The 21,324-nt window shown below is 37.9% G+C and overlaps 2 protein-coding genes across 7 annotated transcripts in view; one reads left to right on the plus strand and one right to left on the minus strand.

Annotated features, from left to right (window-relative positions):
- Positions 1-12,609, plus strand: part of pnpla6 (patatin-like phospholipase domain containing 6) — a 31,216-nt gene extending 18,607 nt beyond the window's left edge. For 2 of the 3 annotated variants that reach the window (XM_005454779.4, XM_005454781.4), the window contains exons 24-36: positions 216-384; positions 467-649; positions 947-1,065; positions 1,334-1,490; positions 1,613-1,729; positions 1,831-1,900; positions 6,669-6,785; positions 8,518-8,666; positions 9,146-9,298; positions 9,819-9,935; positions 10,062-10,149; positions 10,442-10,587; positions 10,936-12,609. In XM_005454779.4, coding sequence (XP_005454836.1) covers positions 216-384; positions 467-649; positions 947-1,065; positions 1,334-1,490; positions 1,613-1,729; positions 1,831-1,900; positions 6,669-6,785; positions 8,518-8,666; positions 9,146-9,298; positions 9,819-9,935; positions 10,062-10,149; positions 10,442-10,587; positions 10,936-11,010 — 1,660 coding nt within the window. In that variant the 3' untranslated portion in view covers positions 11,011-12,609. Of the gene's footprint in view, positions 1-215; positions 385-466; positions 650-946; positions 1,066-1,333; positions 1,491-1,612; positions 1,730-1,830; positions 1,901-4,805; positions 4,923-6,668; positions 6,786-8,517; positions 8,667-9,145; positions 9,299-9,818; positions 9,936-10,061; positions 10,150-10,441; positions 10,588-10,935 lie in introns of all 3 variants that reach the window. The other variant, XM_005454780.4, reaches the window with a different exon arrangement.
- Positions 12,610-18,091: 5,482 nt separating this feature from the next.
- Positions 18,092-20,766, minus strand: LOC112847096 (uncharacterized). 4 transcript variants are annotated; one of them, XM_025907889.1, is made up of 8 exons: positions 20,346-20,766; positions 19,750-19,841; positions 19,560-19,653; positions 19,358-19,469; positions 19,060-19,283; positions 18,810-18,963; positions 18,568-18,692; positions 18,092-18,454 (listed from the first exon to the last, which is right to left on the minus strand). In XM_025907889.1, the coding sequence occupies exons 2-8, from the start codon at positions 19,788-19,790 to the stop codon at positions 18,413-18,415; spliced, it is 792 nt and encodes a 263-aa protein (XP_025763674.1). In that variant the 5' UTR covers positions 19,791-19,841; positions 20,346-20,766; the 3' UTR covers positions 18,092-18,412. The 4 variants fall into 4 exon arrangements, with proteins under 4 accessions (XP_025763674.1, XP_025763673.1, XP_025763675.1 ...); XM_025907888.1 differs by having other exon boundaries at positions 19,750-19,845; XM_025907890.1 differs by having other exon boundaries at positions 19,560-19,635; positions 19,750-20,766.
- Positions 20,767-21,324: the final 558 nt, after the last annotated feature.

Raw genomic sequence — 21,324 nt, forward strand, 5'->3', positions numbered from 1 at the left:
TTGTTAAGATGTTACCGAGTTTTGTATTTTTATAGAGACAGGCATTGCAAATAAGTGCTATAAATGCTGTAGGCGTGGTTCGTGTTACATACTTCTAATGTATTAAAATGTAAACAAATTACCTCTGCTACTTTTCATACCTTCAAGACGTTGTCTGTGTTGACTCAAAATGCTGTTCCATGCACTCATCTCTGCTTTTCTTCTCTATCCATCAGTATCCATGAGTATCGTCTATCCGGCTGGCTGGCCCAGCAGGAGGACATCAATCGGATTGTCCTCTACCAGACGGACAACAGCATGACACCATGGACACAGCGCTGCATCCGACAGGCTGACTGCATCCTCATTGTTGGTCTTGGGGACCAGGAACCTACTCTAGGAGAAGTATGTGTGTGTGGATAAAGAGCTGGGAAGAGAAGAAATCTAATGGCAACAGATAAGCTTTAACTGTCTTGTCTTCCTTCAGTTGGAGCAGATGCTGGAAAACACAGCAGTGCGAGCTTTGAAACAGTTGATCCTTTTGCACAGAGAAGATGGACCTGGACCTTCCAGGACAGTCGAGTGGCTCAACATGCGCAGCTGGTGCTCAGGGCATCTTCACCTCAAGTGTCCCCGGAGGGTCTTCTCCAGACGAAGTCCCAGCAAACTGGTACAGAGTCAACTTTTTATAGGATTTTTTAGATGCTTTCAGTTTATTTACATTTAGGGGTGGACAGAATGGCAGAGATATCAGTACCAGAATTTCTAGAAGGTACAATATTCTAGGAGAAAAACCATATTTTGAATATTGAGTATGCTCGATTGATATTGACTACAGTCCACATGGGTTAGAGGCTCCACTGTTCAACATAACAGTAATTGTAATATTTTGATAATATTGTTACACAAAATAAAATGTAACCCCTGTATTTAATTTTTTTGTGTTTTTCTTCCTATGCTTGTGCAGAGGGAGGTGTATGAGAAGGTATTTGAGAAAACGGCAGACAGACATAGTGACTTCTCTCGGCTGGCCCGAGTCCTCACTGGAAACAGCATTGCTCTCGTGCTTGGAGGTGGTGGTGCTAGGTGAGCAAAGTCGATGAGACTTTCTGCACCGATAAAGTTCACAAAAGTTCAGCAGTACTAAACTAATGTGCAGTTAATGTCTGTGTGATAATGTATGGAAGGATTTCTAATGTGGAAACACTATGCTATGCCTGTATACAGAGTAAAGCAGCATTAGGAAAATGTGTCTGTCTTTTAGTCTAAAAGCCATTTCAAATACTGATGTTGTAAATGTACTCGGCATCATGCGTACTTGCTTGTTTTCAGACAAATTGTCTCCCTCTTACAGAGGCTGCTCTCATGTGGGTGTAATTAAAGCTATGGAGGAAGCAGGGATTCCTATTGACATAGTGGGTGGGACCTCAATTGGCTCTTTCATCGGTGCCCTTTATGCAGAAGAAAGGAGTGCTGTTAGAACAAAACAGAGAGCAAGAGAGTGGTCTAAGGTAGAGTACACACATCTAGGACTATCAACGCAATCCTTTTTTTGGTCATATATGATGACAATTTAGTTTTTCCCAAAATCTGACAAACATCTACTAATTCCCTGCAATTCCTTGTTTAACAGGCAATGAATTCGGTGTTTAAAACAGTTCTGGATCTTACCTATCCCATCACCTCCATGTTCTCTGGCTCTGCCTTTAACACCAGCATCTATAAAGTGTTTCAGGACAAGCAAATAGAGGTGAGACAAAATGTTTTTTCCTCCATTGCAACAACCTTGCCATAAGACAAGAGGGTTTTGTTTTTTTCTATCATTAACTTTGAAATAAAATGTTTTCCCAGGACCTGTGGCTGCCGTACTTCAACGTCACCACTGACATCACGGCCTCAGCTATGCGTGTTCATCAGGATGGTAAGTGAGCGCTGTTCTGACCGCAGGGGTCGTTACCCCTGTAGCATTTTATTAGCTTAAAATTAAGTCAAGATTACTACAGTGCATTTGTATTTCACATTATGTTTACATGGAGTACATTTACTAGGATTTAAGAATAGTTCACATTCATGCATACATGTAAGTGGAAATGAACAGTTGCTTCTTTTTAAATTTAACCCAACTTAATCCATTTTTACTACCGTGAATGACAGAAAACTAATGTGTGAAATTGGTTTCATATGTAATTAAATGGTTGCAGCAATCAGTCAGAAATAATATGGTACAGTGATCAAAGCTCTTATCCAAGTGAATATACTGGCATGTTGTTCTACTCAGTCAAGTGTCACGAGGTACTAAAGGGATTATAATGTCTCTTATTCTCTAGATGGCAAGTCTGTAAATGTTGTACGTGTAGGCTTAAGATAAAGCGTAAACAAGCATTTAGCTGGCTAATGCATTATGAGAGTGGCAGAATTGCATGTTCTCAGAAGTAAGGTTGGAGGTGGGTGTACACCACATAGACAAATACTAATATGGTGGATATATGTGTAGGTGGCAAGTTGTATATTTGATTAAAGGGGGGGGTATGATGCTTCCTTGTACCTTCTATCATATACAGGGCCATAATTTCCAATAATGAGGTCAGTACATGTAAAAGTCATCCCTGTGAGCCACTTCTTCTTTTGAGCTGTAAATTATGCAAAACTACTAGAATAGCATCCAAGAATAAAGGCGTGCAGCTGGAAATGGGCAAAACACAGGCCCGCTTTTACTGTGTCCACTACCCGTGGGAGGATACTTTAAGTCATTCTGAAAGCAGGTTTAACTTCCTCATATCAAAAATATATGAGACAGGGAGAAATACTAGATTGGATAATTACAAATGTTTGAATATGTGATTACAGTGCAGTTATCAAAGGTACATGTAGCCTTTCATTTGCAAACCCATTTATTTGTTCCTACAAAAAAACATGCCAGTTTCAACCTTGTTTGGAGTATGCCTCCATTAAAGTGTTAGTATGTACAAAAGAAAGGACGTATGTTTTCATGCTTGTCTGTGTATTTGCTGAGATGTGTGTTCTTTTTGACTTGCTTAAAAATGCACCATCACTAACAATAGCCAAAATGGATCTCTGCAATCTAAAACGACTGTTTGTGGAAAAAAACAACCCTCAAATCCAGTTGACCATTTTCTGTGTAATGCTCATTTCTAATATTCAGTCTTGTACATTAAATGAAGTTATTGTAATCTTTGATGTAAAATCAGTGTTTTGAATTATTAACTGGCTGATTGCTGGATTTGAGGAGTTCATAAGCTTTCAGGTCTCAGTCCTGCAGCTAAGCACGCTGAATGCTTATGTTTGCATCTTGGCATGTGGATGAACTAACTGCTAGAGCTACGCCTTCTTACGTGGTTTCATTGTTGCCATCTTTTGCCTCTTATCATGTGCCTACTTAAATTTCATTCTTTCTTTCTTCCTCTCTCTTTCGCTCTCTCTCCCTCTCTCTCTTCTATATCTGGATTTTCCTTTCTTACTATCGCCATGTGCTAATGAGGGAAAAAAAAAAAAACCCTCTAGCTTTTTCATTGTTTAGTGTCCATCCAATTTATGTTTAAAACTCCCCGAATTCACTTTATATATAACTTTATGTCTGGTCTTTCTGAGCATGGAGAGACATTACAGATATGCTCATTTATAGTTTACAACAAAGACAAAATAACCTGTGTAGTCACTCACCTCAGAATACTGAATCTTCTCCCATGTCAACATGTAGGATCCAGAACACTTTACCATTTACCCCGTTGTCTTTTAGTGGTTTCCATCCCATGTTGCATCCATCACTCCTTCATCTCCATTCTGTGCTTTCTCTAGTTTGGGGTTTTTTTGGTTTGCTTTTGTCCAGCATTTCTAGCTTGGTGCTATTGTGAATATGTCACTTTGAGTCACTGAAAGGAAATAATAACTGTCACTTTGATGGTTGTTGTAAGGCAGAGAGTTTGGATTACTTACTTTGGTTTTTATCCAGTGAGGAACACAGTCAAGGCACAAATGTAAGAATTATATGAAGCTAAATAGAAATTGCAAATCTTTTACAGAAAATTACCTAGGATTTTATTCCCCTTTTTATATTTTTTAGAAACTTTAGTTGGAGGCCTAAGACTCTCTGTCTGTCTCTCTTTCCTTGTTTCTGTCTGTTCATCTCATGTCTCTTACAGTTATCCCTTGTCTCCTTGTCTTTATCGCACCTTGCTGGATGAACCAGTCATCTAACAGTGCTAATACTATTTCTCTGACATGCTTAATGAACACATCAGATAGCATCACTGTTCTTTATTTTCTTTTCAAATTTGTACTCTGGTTCTTTGTTCTTTCTCCTTCATTTTCTTTCATTTACATCACCATTGGCTTTTAATATTTATCCTAAAAATAAACTGTTCATGTCAGATCATATTCTGTTCCTTGAATTAAATTTTACTTCACAAATATTTTGATATCCTGTTAGTATTCTGAACAAAGCTCTGAGCTAACCTCTTTTCCCTCAAATAGTTACATTTAAAAGGTTATAGAGTACTCCTGCAGTTTAGCTCTCTATATAAAAGTTGGATCATATTAGAATTTGCAATATTTACTTAAAATCACAGGCATATAAAAGTAATTTTGATGAGATTATACTACCATTTCTCTTTTTAGCTACTTGCGGCTACTTACAGTTTCCTCACTATCTTGCAGGCATTTCCTTCTCCATGTTCCTCACTCTGTCTCTCTCTATTCTTCTCCTTTCTTTCTTTTACTGTCCTTCACATTTCTTTTACCCCATCTGTGATGTGGAGTCCGGCCCATATTTGATGTGTTGCTCCTTCTCCATCTCCATTTCCTGACAGGTTGTGTCTGGCGCTATGTTAGAGCCAGCGCCTCCTACACCCCCTATTTACCTCCCCTGTGCGACCCCAAGGATGGCCACTTGCTTGTGGATGGTTGCTATGTTAACAATGTCCCAGGTCAGATTTTAAACACCCGCTCACCAAAACCTCCCCCCTCCCGCCTCCATCCCCAAATCGACAATCAACCACCCGGCTACCCTCCTCTTCTTTCGTCTCCCTCCCAAGTTCTCAATGTAACTAACCCCACCTTGACTTGGTGGATATTGGGAGCCCATGGTTTGGAAGGAAAGACTACATCCTACATATAACTTAAAGCCCAGAGGGCATCATACCGTCTCTCCCATTGACTTTGTTATTCACACAGAGAACACGTTTTATCCATTTAGCTTAGTGCCACCTAAAAAAAAAAAACAATCACGAAACCCACTGAACTCCACTGTGTTTATTCGATCTCAGGATTTCTCCATGCATGTTTGGATATCTGTCGGTCATAGAGAGATGCATGATCATCAGGCTTCCTCTGAACACATCTATTTGCTGAAACTCACACTTCTCCTATGACATTAAGGTTGAGGCATGTCTTCATGCACCACTGCACTTGGCTTTTTTTCTTTCTTCTTTGTCATTTTCAATTGAAGTCAACCTCAATTAATTTAGATGTTGGCAGATTTATCAGCTCGAGATCAAGCATAGAGAACAGACAGTATTCAGTGTTGAACTGACGAGATGGTGAAGGGCTGCAATCTACATGAGATGTTGACATCACATTTAAATCACTGTGTGTTCCAATTCACCTAAATGTGTATGTCAAATGGACTGAAATGCAATTTGATTCCCTGCTTCTATTTTATTTCAGTCATCTCTGCCTACAAGAGCATGTTCAATCTCTCCTATCCAGCTGTTGTCCTCTCCCCTGGCTTTGCTTGCTTTTTTATGCATGCCAGTATGTTAGTTAAAGCCATCCCATCTATATATCTTTCATAAATATATAGTGATGGCAAATATCATCATCATTATTATTATTATTATTATTATTATTATTATTATTATTATTATCATTATTACTAGAAAATATGTGTTCTGGATCCTGCTGTTGCACATTGTACCTCGTATATGCACTCAACGAAGCCCTTAAAATAATAAACAATCAACAGGGAGGAAAATCTGCAGGTGGTGTTTTTTCTGAAGTCACATTTCAGTAATGCAATTCTGTTCAAGCATTCACATATTCTCTATGCATAGTAGCACCCCTCACTTTTCTCTGTGGTGCTCCTTATCCTTCCAACCCATGCAGCACTTTGTCTGCTCCTGCCCTCTGCTGACACTGAGCTGTACTGCAGGACAGAGTAGGCTGGTTGCTTCCCTGTAATATTCACTGTGAAAAATCTCCAAACATTGTCACATCAACATCTACTACTGCTCCGTCCCTACACACAGCTGGCAGTAGAAGTAAAATTGGATTCTACTGCCTTGGTTTAATTATTAACTTTGCAATACGTCTGTAGATTTTGAGGAACTTATAAAGGAGGATCATATGCAGTGAATCACTGTTTTTGGGACATAGTTTGGAGATGAAACAACCTTGATTCTCTGTGATGGTTGCCATTTACTTTTTTACCTTTTGCACAAGCCACACAGGATCTATGTGCAAGGTAATGAGGTTTGCAGTGGTTTACAGCAGAGTTTAAAGGTAGGCAGAACGACAGTCCTAGCCTTTGCAGGGATCGACTACTTTCTTTTGTCCGACCTCGCTCTGGTGTTTGGATTGCGGTCTGTGTCGACACTAATCTGAAACGTATAGCAAACATTATTGAGATGTTATCCCCCCCTTCCTCCTCCCTCCTTCCCTCCTTGGTGTGCCAGGCTCACTGTGGCGCTATGTACGGGCGAGCATGACCCTCTCAGGGTACCTGCCGCCTCTCTGCGACCCCAAAGATGGCAACTTGCTAATGGATGGTGGCTACATCAACAACCTGCCAGGCAAGTATAGGTGGTAACCCCCTGCTCCCCACCTCACCCCACCCCGAACCAATCCAGTCCTTAATTTCTATCCAACTCCTGTCTCCCAGAGGAGGGGGAAGGTGGAATGGTGATGGGGGATGCTTTGAATGGTGGTTTTTAGGTTAGCAATATTAAGAAGTTGTGTTTTTAAGTAAGTGGATGAATGCTTAATGTTAATGGAGGAAAGTCCTGTGGTATTGCTGAGCTTTCCCCATCTGAATATCAAGCCGGTTCAAATTTATATCATGAGAAAATTCAAATCAGTGGATTGAACTGAAAAGCCCAGATTAAAGCAAACTATACTTTAGATCAGTCGCTGAAGTAACCTGGTTTGCCAGATGGGGGAAGAAACACAACATTTAAAGTTTATTTAAATTTTATATAAAGACGAGGCTTTTTCTACCACTAGGAAATATTGCATTAAACAGTGGGGATGTATTTGTATGTGAAGCAGCCTGGTGTCAGATAGGGATAGAATTATAAATGTTCGAGAGAAGTTTCTAGTAAATATACATTAACAAATGGAAACAAATCCTCTTCTGACATCAAAACCGCCATGCATAAGACGCCAGTCTGCTTTGAGTTTACATCCTGATTCTTCTCATGTTGAAACTGTACTTATTTTCTATGATTGGCAATAATAATTTTAATTGGCTTGCAGCAAAATTGTAATTGGTATTATAATCATTTAAGTGTTCCACACATTTTCCCCAAAATTAACTACTTCAGGCAAGTTTACATTAAAACAAACCAAAAAAAGCTGCCTGGTGAGGTTTCTGTTTAAGCTGTAAGAATAAAACGCAAGGTTTTTTATCATGTGCTTTCAACAAGAGGAAAAATCAGTGGTGTGTGTTCAGACTCAGGGGAACTGCTTTTTTTTTTGTCTGCAGACTAGTAAATAGATGATCGTTGCTTGAAAGCAACTGCACAGAGCCAAAGGTACATATTCCTGAAATGTTTGTGCAATGAAAAACATAATTGAGATGCATACTACTTGGAGTTTTCATTTTGATGTGGCGGTGAAAATTCCCCTGAGTCTGGGTCGATGTATTTATAATAAAAAATATCCTCTGTACTGAAGAAACAGAACCATATTTCACAATGAGACTGGCCTATTGCAGTTTTCTGCTCTGCATTTAAATCATTTCTCATTGTGTCCCAGCTGATGCTTTGTGAAATATGGTGCTGCCTGGGCCTAAAAGATTGATCCAGTGGAAGGGAACTTTGTCAAATTAACATCCTGTGTTTGTTTCACTCTGCCTTCTCCCTCTGTGTAGCTGCTTTTAAAGTTGTTCTTGGGATGCTGGATCAGTGTTTGGATCAGGCTTGTGGGTTGTCTTCCACAGACTCAACACCACAAAAATGCTTACTATTGCAAAGCTCCTTTTAATAAGGGGATAAAAAAGGCCCTGTGCTATTTGGCCAAGAAATATGTATAGTTTACATATATACATCTCATTAATTGGCTGTAAATTCTCTGAAGTGAGCTTAAAAGTTTTATGTCTTAAAAGTTTTGTGTTTTTGTGGTGTACGTCTGTTAGAACACTGTGCCTCTAAAAATGAAGGTTTCTGGAGGCAAACCTGAAACAAACTTATTAACACCGTATTTATTGTCTTATCATCTCTGCTGCCGGATTTTGTGACGCTATGGTCGTTCGTCTCCGTGATTGTGTGCTTGTGTGTGAAAAAACTGGTGTTAAACGTCTAACAGCGGACATTGCGAGGAACACGGGTGCCAGAACAGTCATTGCCATCGACGTGGGTAGTCAAGATGAGACTGACTTGTGTAACTATGGCGATTGCCTGTCGGGCTGGTGGTTGCTGTGGAAACGGATCAATCCCTGGGCAGAGAAAGTAAAGGTACTGGATGCAGGAGTTTTCCTGGCTTAGATTGGGCTAACATAAATGTCTTTTGTAACTGAGTAAGTGGAGTCCAACAATACTGGTTACAAATGTTTCTATTTGGCTCGAGCTAAAACTTAGAGGGTGCCAAAATTTTCCTATGAAAAACTTTTCTGGGAAAAAGCCTTTTATGGGTTGGCAGTATGAGGCAGTGGTACCTTTTGTGTACTGTATTTATTCTTATTTTATTTTATTCTAATTTTTGCTTCATAACTTTTGCACTGTCCACTTCCTGCTGTGACAAAACAAATTTCCCACGTGTGGGACTAATAAAGGTTATCTTATCTTATCTTATCTTATCTTATCTTTTGAGTCCATCTGATCAATGTGTAGCATATCCAATTCTGCAATGGGATCAGCAGATTCATCTTTATTTATTTATTGTGAAATCTGGTAATGTGTTGTCTGAATAAGCTCTATGATACTCCCTTCTGTAGGTGCCGGACATGGCAGAGATCCAGTCACGGTTGGCCTATGTGTCATGCGTGCGACAGTTAGAAGTGGTTAAGAAGAGTGCCTACTGTGAGTACATCAGACCACCCATCGACCGCTTCAAGACCATGGACTTTGGCAAGTTTGATGAGATCTATGTGAGTTACTTACCCAGTATGGGGTTTTTAATTGCACAAAAATGCAGTTTATTTGTGTGAACCTGAAATCAAGCTACTTCCAAAATGGGTGTAATCTCTTTGAAGGGTGGGAATCTGAAAAGCAAGTACAGTTGTGTAAACCCGTAGTCTCATATTATGGATCAGCTTTAAAATTCATGTGTTTATCATCTGATTGTTGGGCAAAAAAGGGAGAAGTACTATTTGTTTTCCAGTATAAACAGAAACCAATCTGGGCTTCTTTGAAAATGGAATTGACAGCTAATTTTTTAAATATTTTTTTAAGTAAAGCTACAAGCTTTAGATAGCTTTTCTTATATTGCAATATACTATCACAGCTTTAATTAGTCAAGTGTTAGTTTAACATCCCATGGTGCAAATATAAATGTTGATTATTACTCTAAATACACCACAGGATCCATCAGTGTTTCAGTCTGAATTTAAATCAGTTGCTCTGTTTCTAAACACTTATAGCTTTCATTTGAACTACTGTGTATTGCAGGATGTGGGCTATCAGCACGGCAAGTTAGTGTTCACTGGCTGGGCTCGGGGTGACATCATTGAGAACATGCTGAAGGACCATCGTTCAGCCGACTACAATGACAGCAAGAGAACAGATGTGAGAAGGGCACATACGCACACTTAAACTATTAATCCTATCTTATATGGCGGCTGTAACTCGTGTCTTTAAAGGTGAACCTGCGAGTTCCATATGTAATACTAATAATAACATGTTGTCCATTAGTCCTACACGTGTCCAGGAGCTGACTTCACTGATCTTGCAGAGATTGTATCGAGGATAGAGCCAGTCCAAAGCTACCTTGCTGCAGAAGGTAAATAATTACTAATTAAATTGTCTAGAAATAGTTGCTCTTAATGTTTTGTTGGAATATATTTTCCTTCTGATTTAGAACAGTAAAGATAAAGCTTACAGCAGTGTCGATGTATCATTCTCCTTGACCACATACAATTCAATAAGTGTAATAAATAAGGAATTGTATCCTTGTCTCTTTTCTTGACATATAATAGGGGATGTTCCTGATATTTTATGAGTGCCAAGTTAAATGGATGGGTCAGTCTCAATAAATTCTTTCTATAATATCTCCTCTAAATCTTTCTGATCAGCGGAGGAGTCGGACTGTCTGACAGAATATGAGGAAGATGGAATGGACACGGTAAGAGAGGAAGAAGGGGAGGAAGAGGAGGATGAAGCAGAGTACCCTGAAGACCACTCTCCTGGGGAGTGGGGACAGAATGGAGTTTTTCAGACGGTAACACTACAGTTTTAGTTCTCTGAGCTCCAGCAACCATTCTTTGCTCCAATGAAACGATAATATCTTATCCTATTGGATGAAAAGCTCTCCAGCAAATCTTCAGACCCTGAAAATGCTTTAATGTTTATTACACTCCACATAACAAATAATGCAATGAAACATACAGTCACCATACGCTTTATTATGTAAAACATGCTAGTACCAAGGTTCTGGAAACCCTCCTCAGACATTTTATATGTTTGATATCTTGTGTCCAAGATGTGATTTTGTCAGGGGAGAAATGGAGGATCTCTTGGCATTAGATTTAAGTTGCACCAAATGGTTAAAACACTGTCTTCTCTACAGGATGAGGAGAAATCTGTGAGGCAACGTCGGAAACTTGCCAGTGACTCCAACACCTCTGAAGTCTCTGACTGCTGACAGTCGGCCACAAAGGAGTAGGAGGATAAGACCAAGGGTCCACAAATTTTCAGTGTTAGAGATGTGGGCGTCACACTCAGCCCTTGCATCTACTAAAAACTCACAAAGTTTTCTTTCTGGAGCATAGCCACTTATTGTCTAAACTGCTGAATCGTCTTTGCATCAAGTGACTTTCTCCTGATTTATGCGGTTTAAGAACAGGCTTTGAAAATTTACCCCACCCAGAATCTCTCTTCAGACACGTCAACTTTACCGTAATTCCAACCATAACAAAAACTGAGACTCTAAACTTCCATTTCAGCAACTGAAATCACCTGCATGTTCCTTCTGTTTCTCTAAATCTTTATGTACATCTTTAATGTCAGCACACCTTCTCTGCACTGTGTCATTGATGATTTGAAATATTACATAGTCCTCAGTTCTCATGTGTGCTTGTTCAGATGAGTGTGTGTGGGTTACCTGTGTGTTGGAGTGACTGGTACTGATGTGTAAAGCTGTGAATTGTGGAAATGGTAACTGGGCACTAAAAAGAAAAGTAAGGAGCATAGACAGAGCTGTAATTACTAATAATGTAATTATGTTAAGATTATCCTAGATGCCATGTAGAAAGTCAGTTAGGGAATGCTACAGGAAGAATGGCAAATTGTTATCACCAAAGTAGAGTGGTTGAATGAGCAGAAATATTTGTGAATTAATGCATTGGACGAGTTTCAAAAATAAATTATTGAGTTAAAGGTGGGTGGATGATGGAACATGGAGTGTGTGGTGAAAGTTAGGGATGAATGTGAGTGGACAACATTTTGTCTGCGTGCTAAAAATTGGCCGTGTGAGATGATGCCAGATAAAGACGATGCCTTTTCTACCAGAGTTCAACACACTTAAAATGAGGATGACTGTGGAGCTCTGCTCACGCAAGGTCACACGCACAGTACTCAGGGTTCCTGCGTATGACTTGACATTTATGCCAATAGTGTCCTCTGGCGATAACAAGGTATACATGTGAGTGCATTGCAAATTGTCGAGTAATGATAATCTCCAAAACAAGCCAACGTTGTCTATAAAACCCTGAAAAAAAATCAACAGATTGTATGTGGATAATACGCAGAAATCCCGAGTAATCCTAAACCTCTAATGCACAGAAGTTCACCTAATATAATATTTAATTCATATGGACCTCTTGTAGAAACTGTAACAAGATTATATTAAAATACACACAATGTTAATATTAATATATGTATATGAGGTGAGAATTTGTAAGTTGATGCTTTGCTGTAAACCAAGGGAACTTACACCGAAAAAAAGGGGGTTTGTCCTTGTAACATCAGTTCAGTTATTATGGACAGTTGCCAGACTTGTTTTTGTTTTCTTTTATTTATACATGTTAACTAATTCATTTTTAAACTTGGAGACAGGATCGTATGTTGTTTTAATGAACTTGGCTTGAGCTCTTTGCACTGAAATGTTTGAGTTTATTCCTTTTCTCCGAAGATGGTTGTTTTAATGATTGCCCTGAAACTTGAGATGCCAAGGGAATCTAAGGTATAAAAAGAGGTTAATATTTAATATGCATATTGAAAAATAAATATAATATGCATCCAATTATGTGTAACCTGTATTGTTTTTGTCTATCAAACTGTTTTTACTTGTCTCACATCTGTCTACTAGCTGTGATTTTCAGCTTATTTTAAAAGGATACTGATTTTGGGCTACACCAGAAGTTTATTTGCAGCAAATATGTTTGGTTGCTTCATCAGGTAGAGGAGCATTTCATGATAAAACTGGCAGATCTGTAGTATCCTATTGTTTTTTGTTTTTTCTTTAAAATGTTTTTAAGTAAAGTGAGTAAATATTAACAAAAAGGTTAATCAGACAAAAAAGGACGAATAAAAGTCCATTTATTACAGTTTGTAATGTGGAGCTTTCGTATTATAATACTTTTTTCTTATAATAACTTTAAACAACCGTATTTTTCCAACATATGCTGAAAGAATTCCTTTAACTTAATGTTAAGTGACATGAACAAAGTCACAGGTCAAAATTAGCTGAAGACAGTCTTGCTCGACAACACATGCAGGTAAGTTTCTTCCCTGCAGTTCACTTTTTTTTGTTTGCTTGCTTTGTTAAAAATTTGACAAACTTTGACAAATTTTAGGAAAAGTCTCCAAACTTTCGTGTAAAATTTGGATATGTACAAGTCAAGATTAGGGAGCAAGAGATAATAACAGCATGAAACTACTGATGACAATCAGTGTTGTTTTTTGGCTTTTCTGTGTTGAAAACTAAGGAAAGTTAACAACCTGTTGATAAGTCCATGAAGCTATAAACTCTTTGAATCTACTTAAAATACTACCAGTTATAGCTTCTTAGCTTAGTACAATCTAAGGATATTTACCACTTTGTACAAGCGCCATGGTACAAATAAAAACTAAATTCTGAAAATGTTCATAAATTTAAAAGCGCATTGTTGCAAAAATGTATCTAAACAGTCTAAAGACTGTTATCATTAAATATTTACTTATACACTAACTTATTACTGTTCAGTTGGATGCAATTTTGTGCTATCTTGTATCTAGCTGTAACTTTTAAATGATTTTAACCATGGATTAAATTTATGCATATTGATAGGTTTGTAGCTTGAACCTATTCGCTGGAACGTTGAAGACAATGTAATTACACAGCAAGCAAGACACAAAGTAGGCAAAGTTCTTTATGTTTCACGTGCACGGGAGAGAACTGAACAAACGCCGTTCCTTCGCTTGACCCCAGTTGCTCCCGTCCGCTCTCCCGTAACACTGCTCTTTTATTGCGGTTACATGAATATGCATAGGTTCATTAACATATGACGTATACATACACACAAAGAGTACCTTGCCTGTGCGTTGTGTAGGTGTGTGTGTGTGTGTGTGTGTGAACCTGTGAAGACTCCCCAAAGCTGGTGCCAGGAGTCTAACGGTCCATCTAAACAAAAAGCTCTTATACTTAACCAGATATACGTGTGTTTGCTATACCATATATCAGCAAGAGAAGATACAACCTCTCCTTGGAGGTGTGTGATCTATGCCAGAACACTCTGAAGAGGAGTGAACGCACTCCCCTCTTCATGCTACACAGAGTTGTTACAGACCTCCTAGGATGAGACATTCTTTCAATCTACAAATGATTATATACTTCTAAGCATATATGAGTAAATATTTCTATGCATAAATGACAATAAACAATACAAATCTAACACATATTTTCTTGAATAATTTCTTAATTGTTTGCTTAATAAAACAAAAAAGCAGCCAGTTTGCATCTAGAAAGTACTATTAAAATAATAGCCATGTATTCCTAAGTTTAATTATTCATTACCCACTTAATTGTTATAGTTTTACTTCTATAAACTGTGGGGGAGATTAAATTAATTAGCTACTGAGGATATTTTATATTCTTATCCAGGGGCGATTTTAGCCCATTTTGGGGGTGCTTCAGCTTCAGCACCCCCAAAATGAATCAAAGCACCCCCAAAGATTTCTTACTTTGACAATATTTGCTGTTTTTGTGACACACTACTAAAAATATAAAAAGCATTCAGTACTTGGTTGAGACGTAACATTTCAACAACAAAAGTAAAATGGTTTGCTTGCTGCCAGAGATGGTGGCTGAGACGCAGCTGAGCGGAGGTGTAAGTGCCTGGCTTAAAACAGGACATATTAATTAGCTGCATTTAACCTTCAGTTACTCTGTATATAGTTAAGTAGGAGTCAGACCATGTTTCTTTTTAGCTGAAAAACATTACACCCAGGTAACCTGCAGTGTTGAAAACTTGTTTTCCGACGATGTTTGCTACCCTACAATCCGTCCTACTCTGTAATAAAATCAGCGACATTTGACCGTCCTGTTGCTCCCATTGAAATGTATACAGCCTATTTAAAATCTAAAACTTAAAATTGTCCGTAGCTTCTGTTGTTACCACTGTCCTGTTTGTAATGGATACTAACTAGCTAACTGACTGAATGCCCATTAACCTCATAACTCCTGTTGTGTGTGTGTGTGTGTGTGTACAGAGAGACAATTCATAATGGATATAAGGAAGTTTTTTTCAAAAACAGGTGCAACATTCAGGTAAAAGTGTAAAATCAAATGATCCATCAATAAAGGATTATGTTGGATCAGTGTTTCAATATTTTATATCTTTTATTAGATGTTCATGTTGTTTGGTTATTTGCCTTTTGGTTGAAAGTACACTGAGAGAGGACTGTTTGTTGGTGATCTTAATAATTTGTTTTTTCATATTAATGTAACTTTTTCATCTAATTGAATACAATCTATTTGTGTATGATTGTCAGTCCGAAGAGGGAGAGAGGAAAGAGGGGAACGTGAGGAGAAAGGTCAGGAAGAACCAGGTAAGAAAACAGACAGGGAACAGTGACAGGCACAACAGAAACTGTTAAACTGGCAAAGAGAAAAAACCTGATTTTACTCACACAATCAGGAAGTTGTGTCCTCCCTATATTAAAGCTGCTATACAGAATCTGCAAAACAAACTGGGTTGAAACATTTTTGACCCTCTTTAACAACATTCCAACATAACATCATCATTGATTGGGGAGATTAAAATTAATGATATATTTTTATGTGGTTCAGCCACAACTCTACTAAAACCTCAGCCAGTAATAGGTAGGCCAACTTTTGGACCGCCCAGTTGTCTGTATGACTGCAGTACGTGCACCACATTTGCGCACTATCAGAAAGTGCCAAACAGAGCCCTGGTGGAGTGAGGAGCTGTAAAGAGAAGCAGATGCTCTGTTTATATTCTAAAAATGTTTTAAGCTGGCTTGTTTCAAAGATTCTGTACAGCAGCTTTAAATGTTTTCCAAAAGCACACATACACTTATCAGTGTTTCTCAAACTTTTTACAGTGTGTACCACTGGGAAAATGTCAAACTCTCCCAAGTACCACTATGAATGTATGAAACTCATAAATCTTACAACACAAAATTAGTATTATTAAATTAGTCAAATTAGTATCTGCAGTAAAGATTTTTACATACATTGTATACACTGTACCACAGACAAAGTTTCCTCCATTTTTATATTTTTTAATTAATATTTTGTAATAATTTATTTGTAATAATTTATTCTGTTTTGGGAGTATTTTTTATGTATCTGTATTATATTATACATACTCATTAAAAGTGAATCTCTGTCCAAAAAATGCAGTCCGTTTACTTTTTACTCACTATGAGCATCATTCATTATTCTCCCGCAGTAATTAAGGTTAGGATATGTATTTTTTTTTTAATTCCAATCCATTCTTCTTTTGCAGCATTTAAATAACCTTTATCAGATTTGATGGTTTTGTTACAGCCTTTTAAAAAAGTGTTTTGCTTTTCTTTCACAAACGTGGGGATTAAATTGTGTTAAAATGTATAAAACAGTGATGTCATGTTTTGTGACGAGGACCCAGGCACAGAGAGACTTGATGAATTTAAGAATCTTATGATTTAATAAAGAAATTTACAGACTTGCACAGAGATGGTAAAATTATGATGACTGATAACAGAGACGAAGACAACACACAGCAAGGACAGGGAGGAACAGGGGTTTAAATGCACCAAGGAGACAGTCATAGAGAACTCGGGACAACTGGAGACATTTAACTATGCAGGGACTGATAGAGACGGGGAAGAAGTCTCATCGTGATGTGTAAAGTTTATTTTGCCTGGCTGGGCAGCTCTCTGGGTGCTCAGCACCCCCAAAGCTCTGATCCTAGAATCGCCCCTGTTCTTATCACTGGTTGTGTATGTCCTTTAACTGCAGTCGTGAAATAAATGTAGGAAATTCAAGTACAGTATTTCCTTCTGTTGTAGTGGAGCAGAAGTAGAAAATCAAGTAAAGTAAAACTACCTCAAACTTTGTGCTTGAGTGATTTGTATTTGTTACCCCTGGTAACTGTAGAGAGTAAAATTGGAACAAAGTGCTGAATCAACAACCAAACTGCCAGCGTGTTAATAAAATAAATACTTTGGTTAATATTAAATGCAAACCAATTTAAAATATTTGACCTACAGTGACCTCCTGTAAATTATGCCCCTTTTTATGTGCTGTAAATGACTATCAGTCCTAAGATAAAGATGGAGCACCTTCCAACTTTTTCTAATCACTATCAGTAGTAAGTGGGAGCTGTTTCCATTTGACCCATATTCTGAATGGTCATGTGATGGGGGTTATCTGTATGAAGGTTTCCCTTTTATTTAATATGTACACTCAGTAAATCTTTCTGCAATTATACTATATATCAAAATAAATAATAAAAGTATTAAAAAAAACCCAGACAAGAGTAGTTTAAAATAAGATTCTGACCTGTTCTCTTTAATGTGCCTTGAAGCGACTGTTGTTGTGATTTGGCACTATATATAAAAATATTTTTAAAAATTACATTTAACACTTTTTACAGATCTCACTGTTTGTGAACATAATCTAGAAGCTGATTCCCCAGACATCTTTCTCATTTATTTTTCAACAGGCATTTAAAGATCATTTAATCATGCTGTTATATTAATGCTACTTGTTATTTATATGAAATTTAGCGCTGACAGCACGGCCCTGGACTGGATTTCTAAAAACATGACATACTTACATGTTTCAGATCATGAAACAAATTTTAGGGCTAGACAAATATAACTCAAGTAAATACAAAATGCACACAGTAAAAAACCAAGTGTCAATTTTACACTTAGAGAGTTGATTTTAACTCTGCTTCAGATAACATTTGGTCCCACTCAAAATTAGAGTTAAATTTACTCTATGGCCAAGTGTTAACTTTTCAGTGTTAATTGTACTCAGTTTAGTGTCAAAATTAACAACAAAATGTGTAAAACTATTTAACACTGAGGGTTATTCACACTGTTCAGAATAATTTGATTACACTTTATAGAGCTATTTTTCCTCCAAATTTAGTTTAATAATAACACTCTGATGTGTAATAATATATCATTTTTATTTCTCTGTAGTGTTATTTTTTCATATTCATCTTATGATGCTATAATACTAAACTGTGATCTATGCTAAATTATGGAAATAACAACAAACATACAGGTTAAAGTAACAGCATTTATTATGTTTCTCATTTCAGTGTCATTTAATTAACGTAACAAACCCTTGCATTAGCATACAGTTCTAGGATGCTCACTAGAGAAAGCAATATGACGTTTCCCCAATGTCATAGTTGTTTGCAGAAAAGTGAAAAAGTTGGTCAGGGATGAACTGTATGATGTACCAAAGACATAATGGGCCCTAAAGAGTTCATCAAGGGATCCTACTGAACCTGTCACTTTACATGGAAGTGCATGCTTGTCAATCACAAGGTGTGCATGCTGCTTCTTGTGGATCCCTGAGCAAGAAAGCAGGGCTGACTGCTTCAGGTGATGTTGTCTAGATGCTGCTGTACACTGGTTCCAGCCTACAACAACACATTAAACAACAGTATTAAGTGACTATCCTCTGACAGTAGATTAGCTCACCTCACTGTCCATGAAAATAGAGGTGATGGAACGTATATTTTAAACAACATACCTTTGGGAATTTGATGAGGTTATCGACAGCTTGAGATGCAGACATCTTTCCTGGTCTCTTTTGCCCTCGTGCAGATGGTGGTAGCAGATATAGCAGCAAGATAGCAGACATGTCACTGTCCCAGCCTACAGACAAATAAACAAAGAATTATTCCAAAAATACATTCAACTGACAGAATTACCTATATAACCAACAATGGCAAATAAAATGAGTCACAATCATACCATTCTCAACTTCAGTACCTGACTCAGCATTGCACATTAACTCCAAGAGCTCTGAGGTGGAGACAAATCCATGACTTTCCTTTACAACCTTTGCTTTGAGATTGATGGGCCACCTCTCCAAGAATTTGCTGGCAGTGACCTCACAAAAAAGGAGTCGGAAATCTTGTTCTATCTGTAATGCAAAAATACAGAACATAGAGAGGTGTAATGAGTGACACTGCAAGCTGCATGGAATATTTCAGTGATTCAACAAATGAAGATGTCTTACCAGTCCTGGTGTGTCCAGAAACCGCATCAGGCCTATGAAGACATCTGCTGGATTCTTTTCATCGCTAACCATTGAATGCCGATAAAAGAAGGTAGCTTTCATCTTTTTAAGGATGTCTTCATCAGCAGAGTGTCTCAAAAGAGCAATAGCTGCTCTTACATCCTCATCTGATAACACTGTCTGAGTGGTGAGTGGTCTGGATCGACCATGGCCTGGCCCACCAACTTAAGAAAAAACAATTTGATTGAATCCTGCCTACAAATTACATCAGTATCATTTAAATGATAAGTGAACTTACTTTTGGGAGATTTGCAAACCGAGGCGCTTCTTTCCTCCGCAGCTTTTCTTTGAATGGTCTTCAACCGCCACTCAAGGTATCCTGAACTGCCCTCTGGATTGTAGTAATGTTCCTATGTAATTAGATAAACGCAGAAGGACTATGTTATCAACATTTCTGAGGGCAATTATGTATTTAATGTTGAAAAGTCCCCTTTACTTACATATCCATGTTGTGAATATGGGTCTTCCAGATATGGAGACAGAGCAACAATCCCTTGCGCATACATCATTCTTACGCTTTTAGGGGGAGATGTCCTAATGTATTAATTCAATAATTGGCATTTAACATCACAATTAAAAATAATACAATCTTAAAAATGTTTCTTTATATCCTACATTTTTTATTCTCACCCATGTGTTTCTGTCATCTCAGCCTCAAGTATGTTTCTCATTCGTCTTCTGGTTGCATCTCTCAGAGATTTGGTTTTTGCATATTCTTAAACCTTTCTATAAAATAGAAACATTACTTCATATTACTTAACATATCATTAACATTGCTATCAGTTAAGTTATACAAAATATATATTTCTTACTAAATAATGAGCAAAACTCTAAATTAGTGTATGCCTTTGGCATTTGCTTAAAATAATATAAATCAGTAAAGTTAACTTCATGATAATGTTACCCACTTTTTCTGAAAGTACGTTTGCTTGTGTAAGCCAATTAGCGATTATTAGCTTACTAATAAATGGTAATTTAGTAGTTCAAACTGTACCATTAGACATGTGACAATGATATTATTTAGACAGCATTTAGAAGAAATACATAGTTAAAATGTTTTAGGTTCATATTAACTCAGTGAGAAGCTACTGGACAATATCATTAAACCTATGGGTAAATGCTGCTAACATGTCCTCACTCGACATCAGTGAAACTATAAAGAGCTATTTAGTTAAAAAAAAACTTTTAAAAAATGTTACTTGTATGGGAATGTTAACTTCACTTACCTGACTGCGGCAACTCTCCAGAGAAAATTCCATGCGCATCAGAGCTCTGAGACCCCACACGCCTGCGGACTGGTGTTTTCTACAGTCAATGGGCCAGAACCATTGTCCCGGAAGCGGCCCTGGCTTATAGCCATGGCGACCCTCTCCCAACACGGCTGCACCCGGTGAACGACACTGGAGACACTACTCACAAATGCACTGCTGCCAATCGCACGCGTTGTCTCCTTCTGTCACTGTTCCTGCTGTCGGGTCCCTCTCTTCACCTGGCCTTCATGCGTTCCTCCTCATGTCTGGGGCCTCTCTCCTGCAGTGCTTAGCTAATGCTAATGGGGTTCCTTATAAATAGGCAAACAAATAAACACTATTCTAATCTTATATTACATTCTTAGCAAATTTACAGCAAATGAAACAAAGCACAAATTCAAAGTTTTTTTTATTTTTTTAATTTTATTTTAATTTCTGGTTTGACGCTGTTTCTTAACGTAAAATGTCCTGTTGTAATTGGACATTTTGAGTTAAGAAACAGCGCCAAGCCCCAACAACACTTCCCTCATGGTGCTTTATATTGTAAGGTCAAGACCCTACAATAATGCACAAAAACTAACCCCCTAGAGCAAGCACATTGGCGACAGTGGGAAGGAAAAACTCACTTTTAAAAGAGAGAAACCTCCGGCAGAACCAGGCTCTGAGATGGGGTGGCCATCTGCCTCGGCCAGTTAGTGATGAGGGAAGGAAGTTGGGAGAAGAAGAGTGTTTATTTTGAACCACTCTGGTTTTAAAATTTAATTTAGGTTGCTGAATTAAAACAATATTTTATGCCAGTTTAAGAGTTTTGTAACATAATCACATGCACGTTTCAGTTCAATTTTAACGTGCACATGAGAAAGCCCTCAAGATGACATTTTGGCTCCTCAGCTTGGCATGTTTTTTGAAGCTGCTGACGACTGCTTCGTCAACCACTGGGTTGCTTGACCTCATT

Source organism: Oreochromis niloticus, linkage group LG6 (assembly GCF_001858045.2).
Source record: "Oreochromis niloticus isolate F11D_XX linkage group LG6, O_niloticus_UMD_NMBU, whole genome shotgun sequence".
Taxonomy (NCBI): domain Eukaryota; kingdom Metazoa; phylum Chordata; class Actinopteri; order Cichliformes; family Cichlidae; genus Oreochromis; species Oreochromis niloticus.

Coding starts and splice junctions, on each gene's coding strand:
- LOC112847096 (XM_025907889.1), bottom strand. CDS start 19,790: ATGAGAAACATACTTGAGGCTGAGATGACAGAAACACATGG. Junction 19,654..19,749: donor GAGATGACAGAAACACATGG/GTGAGAATAAAA, acceptor TTAATACATTAG/GACATCTCCCCCTAAAAGCG. Junction 19,284..19,357: donor GGTTTGCAAATCTCCCAAAA/GTAAGTTCACTT, acceptor TTTTTTCTTAAG/TTGGTGGGCCAGGCCATGGT.